Raw genomic sequence first — 9,137 nt, forward strand, 5'->3', positions numbered from 1 at the left:
TCCATAGAAGCGGTGATTGAATTTGGGGCTCATATTCTTTGGGAGTGACATATTCTTGGAGTTGACTAGGACCATGTCGCCTTTAGTGAAAAGTACGGCCTTTCTCTTTTTGTTGGCTTGCTCTATCATGGTGATTTTGCTTTGTTCTAGGCTCTGCTTGGCCGCCACTTTCCAATCTCTCCATTTCTTCAAGAATTCCTCCACATCTTGATCTTCAGCTTTGGCCGCTCCAAATGCTAAGGCAAGGGGGGTGATGGCTTCTTTTCTTGTGGCCAATTCAAAGGGTGTGTAACCTATGGCAAAGTGGACGGAGCTGTCATAGTGGAATTCCAGCATATCAAGGTACAAGGCCCAATCCTTTTGGTCCACCCGAGCATGACTCTTGAGATAATCTTCGATGCCTTGGTTGACTCTGTGTTTGCCCATCTATCTTGGGGTGGAAGGATGATGAGAATTGCAACTGTGTTTCTAGGGTCTTAAAAGAGTTCCTTCCACGTCACTCATGAATCTTCCGTCTCTATTTGATACTATGGCTAAGGATAGGCCATGTAGCTTCAACACGTGTAAAGAAGAGATGGGCTACCTCTTTGGCGTTCAATGGTGGTTTGGCAGGGATGAAGTGAGCTTGGCATTCAATGGTGGTTTGGCAGGGATGAAGTGAGCTTGCTTGGAGAAATAGTCCACTACTACAATGGTGGTTTGGCAGGGATGAAGTGAGCTTGCTTGGAGAAAATAGTCCACTACTACAAAGATGATGGTGTATCCATGGGATTCGGGGAGCTCCACAATGAAATCCATGCTGATTACATCCCATGGGCGGCTAGGTACGTGCATAGGTTGAAGCAAGTCTGCTAGCTTAGAGCGTGGTGCCTTCACAAGTTGACAAGTAGGACATGTCTTGATGTAGTCAATGACTTCTTCTTTCATGTTGGGCCAAAAGAGCTACTTCCTAAGAGCCTCCAGTGTTTCGCTCTATCCTTTATGTCCTCCTAGTTTTCCATCATGTATTTCATGTAAGATGAGTTTCTTCAGCTTCACATTGTTGGGAATCTACAATCTCTTACTTACAAATAGGATTCCCTCCTCAAGGGTCTACATTCCATGCAGCGTTTTGTCAGCTTCCACATCTTGTATAATTTTGTGCATGCCTTGGTTCTCTTCCAAGGCTTCCTTCACTAATTCCATGAAGTTGCTACTGACCACACTGATGGCTTTCAAATCAGCTTTACGGCTCAAGGCATCTGCTATCTTGTTGGTGGAGGTTGGCTTGTGTTTTATCTCCAAGTTAAATTCAGCTAGAAAGTCCAACCAACGGGCTTGTTTGATCGATAGCTTGGGTTGGGATTGGAAGTATTTGAGAGAGAGATTGTCGATGAAGACTACTGTGTGTTTGTTTGAACATAATGCTTCCATTTTCTAAGGCAGTGGATGATTGCGCGCATTTCCTTCTCATGTGTGCTCCACCTAGTTTCAGCATCTGTGAACTTCTTGGATTCATAAGCGATGGGGTGGCTTTCTTACACTAGTACACCCCTAATGCCATAATCGGATGCATTTGTGGAGATCTCAAAGGGTTTGGTGAAGTTAGGTACTTTCAAGACAGGGGTTTGACTCGTGCATTTCTTCATCTCTTCATGTTTTGTTGCTTGCTACCACATGTAAATGTGTTATCTTCTTTGGTGAGGTGGGATAGTGGTGCTGTAATCCTTGATGAACCTTCTACAAAACACTGTGAAGCTGAGGAACTCCCGCACTTCTCTTACAGTCTTCAATACAGGCCATTTTTGGACAGCTTCTACTTTCTTGGGGTCCACTTTGATACCATCCGCTCCTACGATGAAGCCTAGGAATTCTAACTCTTTTACTGCAAACTCATAGCTTATGTTGTCGCAACTTCTCAAAAACTAAGCGTAAGTGTTGTTTGTGTTCTTCTAGGGTTTTGCTATAGACTAGGAGATCATCAATGTAGATAATGACAAAGACATCTATCTCAGGTCTAAAGACTCCATCCATGAGGCCACAAAATGTGCCTGGCCCATTGCCAACCTAAGACTAACCATTCAAAATTACCATATCAGGTACGGAAAGCTGTTTTGGGGATATCTTCTTCTGCTATGCAAATTTGGTAATTTTGAATGGTTAGTCTTAGGTTGGCAATGGGCCAGGCACATTTTGTGGCCTCATGGATGGAGTCTTTAACCTGGTGATTATGTATTGTAGTATGCTAGCATAATCTGTGACACCAAAGGGGGGTTTTCTGGGGCGGATGAAACCTTGTTTTTCTAATTCATGTAGCTACTTCTTCAATTCCATGAGTTATGTATGATTCATAAGATAAGGGGCTCTGGCCAGTGAGGCAAATCTTGGAATGAGTTCGATTTTGTGATCCACGTCCCTTTTGGGTGGTAGGCCCTTGGGTAGCTCTGCTGGCAATACATCTTTGAACTCCTTAAGTATTTCTACCACTTCTGTGCTGCTAGTTTGGGGTTTGGGCTTCTTGGTGACCTCTTGCTCAATGGGTCGAATCATACATAGGTAGACTATGTCTCCTTGCTTAACTGATTTCTCCACTTGCTTGGCACTACACGTCATGATGCGTGGTCTAATAGGGTTCACTTGACACGGTGTTGCTTGGGTTGGCACTCCTGGTTGGTTTGGGCTTGACCCCAAGAACTCCATGCTTGTTCTCCTTCATTTGCACTTTGACTGGTGTGTTACCTGGCAACTGCATTTTTTCACAAGATACTCTAGCGCCTTCTCCTTGCATATCCAGCATCATCTCATTAACTTCCTTTCCAAACATTGCAATGCCATATTTATCATAGAATTCCAAGCCTAGAATAACTTCAAAATCATCCATGGGGATTACTAAGAAGTTGAATTTTGCTTTCCATTTCCGAGCTTCTACTTGTACTACAAAGACCTATTTCACTTCCTTGGCCTCTCCTTGTACGAATGTTATTGTTAATCCTTCCAAAGCCTTTAACAATTTCAATCCATGTTTGGCTGTGCACTCCGGTGTGATAAAGTTGTGAGTGGCCCCTGTGTCCACCATAACAAGCTTAATTGCCTTCACTCACTCTACCTTTGATGTATAGGTGGTGGACTGCTACTACCCGGGCCGCCATGCATTGGAGTCGCGCATTGACTGTCCCCACTCTTGGATGGTCCATGCTTCCATCACTTCCGCTTGGGATTTCTTGGATGTGCGGGGGTTGCGGTTCTTCTCCTCCATACGCATGTGTAATTCACCCTCGACCCACTTGATGAGGTTGTCTTCCATGGGACATCTGTTTTAATAGTGTGGTCCCCTGCATTTGAAACATCTGATCCTTGTAGTTGGGCCTGGGGATCTCCACCATGATGTGTTTGATCCCGTGGGACCATACGACACACTTGGAGACGGCCCGTAGTGGTTGTTCCCCCCATTTGCCAACTGCTCCTCTTGGTACCAATGCAGATTGTAACGCAGTTGGTGTTATGCTGGAGGCCTAGCTCCGCGTCTCTGTGAGCGGGCCTCTAGGAGCATTGGGTCTCGAGGTCCATGAATTGTTGTTGAGGTTGATGTTGAATCTGTTCTGGTTCCCCTGGGCTGTCCTCCTGCCTTCTAGGTCCACTAGTCTTTAAGCCATTCTCATGGCCTTGGCTAAGCTGGTTGGTTCCTGCCTCTCTACGTCTCTTCTAGCCCATTCTTGCATTCCCAATAAGAATCCATGCAATTTGGTGTCAGTGACCATGTTGGATAGTTGCAGCATGAGCTGTTTGTATTTGCTAACATACTCTTTCGTCTTCCCTTGCGTTTACTTGAGGTTTCTCTATTCATCTCTGACTTTGAATTTTTCCATCTTTGGAATGAAGTAATCTTTGAGTTCTTCTTGGAGTTCTTCCCATGAAAAGATGGTGTGTCCCTGATCCTCTTTCAACGCGTACCAACTAGCAACATTCTCCTCCAAGTAGATGGTTGCCACCTCTGCCTTTCTATCTTCGGTGATCCTGACATATTTTAAGTATCTGTCCACTTCTACAATCCACTTCTTCAGAACCAACCCATCTCTCTCTCCTTTGTATTTGGCAGGTTGGGGCATCTTGAATTAGCCGTAGTCGTCTTCTGACTTGTCACTATCTCCTCTTCTCTATGGTTGTGTTTCTTGTCCTTCTTCTTACTTTCAGCTTCTACTACCTTCTCCTTGTCTTTTCTTGTATCTTGTGCCCTCCTAGGAGTCTCCTCTCTCCCTAATCTATCCATCTTCTCTTGTATTTTGTCTTTTCTTCTCTTCTTATTGTTGTAACACCCATTCTCTATAGCCCTGATCCACTTCTAATTTTCTTATCATTTCCTCTTCCCCTTCCCTCATCTGCATGTTCCTCCAAATTGACTCCAGCATGCCTGGCATGCCCTCCAATTGCCTTTTCAATCCGGCTACCTTCTCCTCTTAGGCTACTCTCCATTCTTGCCCTCTACTCTTCTTCCTCTCTTTCATTGTTGGGATGGGTACATTCTCTTTGTCGTCCTCCATGTGGTCGATCGGGTGGGTGGGAAGCCATGTTTCGCCTTTGAGTGGTGGTTGTGTTGCGAGGAAGCCATGTCACGTCTTTAGATGGCAAATGGTGTCGGGGTCGCCGTGCCGAGGGTGTCGCGCCAAGGTCAACGCGAAGTAGGGCGTCACGACGTGGGTCATTTCGGCTCATTCTCTTTGGGGCACTGGATCTCCTCTCTTGCTTCCGTGAGCACTCCTTCACTCCAAGCAAGAGTTACTTTGATACCAAGTGTGATGCACCTGCACTCGTTACTCACTCAACACGGCACAGAAAGGTAACACGATATGTGAGAGCAAGATATACTCTTGTATTATTCAATCAAAGAAGGCATATCCCAAGACTACACCCTTGTGACGCCGCACATAAGAGGGTTCACCACTGGGTATAGGAAATCACACATAGAGTAGAAACCAAGCAGGGCTCAAAGTCAATACTACTCCCTATATAGGTGTTTCCGGTGATAGCGCCATGGTATAGCGACAAAGCCCTTACATTCCCCCCCCCCCCCCCCCCAAAAAAAAAAGTACAATACAATACAAAAAGAACACAAACAAAACAAAAAGAGAGGCCAAAACCTTCACCTTGAAAAGTTAATATGAGGTGAAAAGATGCATCTCATTTTATCAAACTACTCAAGCAAAGAGCTATGAAGCACACTGGATAGGGTGTTGAAAAATGCTCCACAAAGTTGTGAGTTCAAACCCTCCAGATAATCAACCCTCCACAAAGTTGTGCATTCAAGCCCTCCAGATAATCAACCCTACATTCTTTATAAAAAATGATTTATAAGTGCAAAAACTAACCTTCTCTGGCTCATCCACATGAACTTGCATGACCGGACTTTTCTGGTCAATTGAACTTTCAGACAGTTCATTCACATTGACTCCTGTCAATTCCTGTGCTGCAGCAACATGTACTTTGCCCACTGTTTCCAGCCCTACTTCAAAAGCCCCACTACCAGTAGACTGCTTGCTTGATGTCACAAATGATTCTGCACCTGTCTCATCATTCACATCCCCAGTAAATCCAACCCTGCATGATGACTCTTGAGAATAAGACCTAGCCTTTCTTTCTGCCAACTTTACAACCTTCTCTTGCAATTCGGCCAGTAGTTGACTATTACTACTAAGAACCTTTGAAGTAGGACTATCTGTAACCTTTTTCTCCTTGCTCATAACTGGTTTTTCCTCTGTCAGTTGTACAGCAGGCTCTTTACTCTCTTGATCAAACTGCTGTTCTTGTTGAGTCCTTGAAGCCTTAGACAATTTATTTGACTGTCTTCTCAACTCCTTCCACTGTAGCTCCTTCTCTTTCACATACACTTCACGTCTTTGTTGCGCAATCATTTTCTCCCTTTCCCTCTGTTCATTAATCTTCCATGCCTTTATTAATAAAGCCTGCAATTCCCTCTCTTCCATATCCACAGTTCCTTCTGCAGAGGTCAATTTTTGCTGGTTTCCATTTGCTCCCAGAAGTTCCGACGAGTTCTTGCGTGAATGTTGGGCTGATGAGTTTCTGTGAGTTTGTTGACCAGGAAGGCAACCTGAACTTGCTTCTACCCAATCTTTCACATATAAAGAATGGGCCTCTCCATTTTCCATCTCTTCCCTTTCTGCAACAGAAGGTGGCGAAGCCGTTCCCTCTATAGAAGAATCACATGTTGAGGAAAAGCTGACAGACTGACTTTTGGGTAATTCAGAAGCCCAATCCTTCCATGACTTGACTTTAAACTGAACTGCTGGCACAGTTGGGGGCCTTGAAGGGGATGGCTTGACTAATGGATGAGGTGCAAAATAAGGTTGATTCATGGTTATCTGAGTCTTCTGAGAGTCTGCCTCAGCAGTTGGGTTCCTGTATCTATCCATGCTAATTTCAATAAAATCGCCTGCTGCCAATCCTTGTTCATCTGCTGAAAACAGAGAACTGGGAAACTCCGGATCAACAGTACGTGGGGCAGCAGATTCAGAATTTGGCCTATGTGTTTCATTGTTCAATGCCTGTGGAAAACTCCTCCTAGGGAAGCCACCAAAAACATCATCAACTTCCACATCTGAAGATCGTCTGATGGTATCACCAATCTTTGACCTTGTTGATCTCTTTAGATGACTCCAGAGACTTGCATGAGGTGGTGACGATGGCAAACTTGAGCTCCGTGGATCAGGGTTTGAAGCAGTAAAGGGACTCTCCAGAGGCTTTCGTCCACTTGCATCAACAGAAGAAAATGAAGAAAATGAGCACCATCATATAAAATTTCCAGCCATCGGCCCGTTCTAAAGCAGGAACAAACTCAAGAAGTAAGCAACCTTACATTGCAAGCACAAGTTTCATACTAACAATGCATAGAACACCTTTTGCTAACTTTTGCACAGAAGAAGACAGATAGATAGGTAGATAGATAGATAGATGGATAAGGGAGGAGGAGGGGGAGATCACCCGCGAGATCCCAAACAAACCACATGTGTCTCAGAGAGAGGGGGAGAGAAAAGTTGAGTACCTGGATCTGGAAAACCCTGCTGAACCAAAGGGCACTTCGTTAGTGAGTTGGCGTTCCAGCTGTGCGGCGGGATGCACAGGGCTCATTCGCCGAGATGTAGAGCGAGAACTAGGTTTCCACTGAGAGGCCCCTGGGGTATGGCCCCGAGCTAAGCTTGGGGAAGCAAACGGATCATGACTTGGATCATGACTTCCTGATCGCCTGTGCAAGTCCTCTGTGAAACTGGACCTAAGACTGTTTCCAGGAGAATCATCACCGAAGACCGGAAGCTCATAGGTGGGGAGTGAGGTCTTAAATGACGATGACCTGGAGAAAACATCCTCCAACGATGGCAAAGATCCATGCTGTGACGAGAATGCTGAAGCTGCATACTTGGGAGGGCCGCCAAAAACATCACGATAATCAATTGCTGGTCCTCCTGCTGATGGCTCCTCTGAATCCATAAACGATGATGAAAGCCCTAGAGCTCCTCCAGATACCCTCGGTGATGAATACAAAGGAGGCAGCAGCTTGCTGTGAGACTTGGAGGACAAATCCCTCTCTAATAGACTTGGCATGCCCGCCATGGGACTCCCAAGAAGAAGATGAAGATGACGAAGAAGCAAGATGATTCTACCTAGGATTCAACCACGCAGATAGTGCCTATCCTATGCAAGGTCATTGCTTTCTGGTTGAGGTAGCGTGCAGAGAAGCTAGCAGGCTCAATGGCGAAGCGCAGGAGATGCTGATGGTGCTGGGGGAGAGAGAGAGAGATAGGCTAGCTCTTAGCCCTCATGGCGCACCATTCCTTTTGAAAAGGAACCATTATTGATGTGAAGGTTACCCTGTGTAGGCCTTCCTAGCTAGAAAAGCTCTGATTTGAATAGGAACCATGCATAAGGCCCAGTATTCCGTGGGAAGAAAGCCACCATAGATGCCAAATACGAAGTAAAAAGAACCAAAAATAAAAACCCTGCACAAGCGGCAGTAAGATCGCTGTAAAACTGTGAGGATTCGAGCTCGATATCCCAGTAAGACTGCAAGGACTCAAGCGGAGTATCTCTGTAAACCTGCAAGAACTCAAGCTGCCTCAATCCCTTTCAAACTGCAAGAATTCAAGCTACAAATATCTGTCCGACTGCAAGGGTTCAAGCTATGTCAATCCCTGTTAAGCTGGGAGAAGTCGAGCTACATATGATCTCTGTAAACCTGAAAGGATTCAAGCTATGTGGTCCTCGGTGTGCGGCCACGGCGGCCCTTCAAAGCCATCATTTGATACGAGCTTAGACAGGGAAAGGCTAAGCGTTCTGGGAGCTAGCGTTATGCCGATTAAAAACCCTGCGGTTTAGCGTGATGCTTACTGGCGAGGGGGCCTTCTACTTCCTTGTCTCTCCTGCTGCTACTGCTGCTGTTGTTGCGGCTCCCTGAAAATCCATTGACGAAAATTCCTTCCCCTCTCTCTCCCTCTGACAAGCTCTGAAAAATGGAGCTACACACAAGGAACAGTCTGTCAATGGTAGACTCTAGACTCCAGCTTCCTTCTTCTCCAATGCTGTTGTGTGTCGAGCCCACTTAAGTCTGACACACAGCAAAAACGCCAAACACTTCTCCTGGCCTCTACGCCCACTGGATGCCCGCCACGTGGCGGCCCGATCCACCATTAAGCCTCATACTGCCTGTTCACACAACGCTTCGCTGGAGTCTTGTCCCTCGTACGGGCAAAGACTGCCGCCGTGGCCAACCTCCCTGCCATGAATGTTACCCATTTCAGGCTTTGTTCCTGTTCACACGCCCATTTCAGGCTTTGTTCCTGTTCACACGCCCACTTCGCACAATAATACCTTATGTTATCTTGCATTTCGCCGAAAACCATTTTTAAGGAACTCTTTTTTCATTAGACTCACACACCTGAACACCCACGCGGGATTCGCCTCCCTCCCACCTTTTAGCTCCATTTTTGAGAAACTAATCCAAAAACTTTCAACTTAGGTATGTTTCACATCAGGGCGAAACACCCAAATGTGGGGCAAAGGGCAACTACTTAAAGACTAACGCATTGGATTGTTGCTTTCACATCAAGGCAGATGAATTGCATGCTTTCTCCTACTTGGCATGTTAACACACA

General features: G+C 45.7%; 1 protein-coding gene across 2 annotated transcripts in view; it reads right to left on the minus strand.

Moving 5' to 3' along the window:
• Positions 1-8,587, minus strand: part of LOC148035213 (uncharacterized) — a 29,819-nt gene extending 21,232 nt beyond the window's left edge. Inside the window, exons 1-2 of one of the 2 annotated variants that reach the window (XM_087680173.1) lie at positions 7,034-8,587; positions 5,343-6,741 (exon numbers count right to left, since the gene is read on the minus strand). In XM_087680173.1, coding sequence (XP_087536299.1) covers positions 5,343-6,741; positions 7,034-7,599 — 1,965 coding nt within the window. In that variant the 5' untranslated portion in view covers positions 7,600-8,587. The remainder of the gene's footprint in view (positions 1-5,342; positions 6,742-7,033) is intronic. The other variant, XM_087680172.1, reaches the window with a different exon arrangement.
• Positions 8,588-9,137: the final 550 nt, after the last annotated feature.

Source organism: Lygodium microphyllum, chromosome 6 (assembly GCF_053477565.2).
Source record: "Lygodium microphyllum isolate KBCC chromosome 6, Lygodium_microphyllum_v1.1.10, whole genome shotgun sequence".
In the NCBI taxonomy this organism is placed as follows: domain Eukaryota; kingdom Viridiplantae; phylum Streptophyta; class Polypodiopsida; order Schizaeales; family Lygodiaceae; genus Lygodium; species Lygodium microphyllum.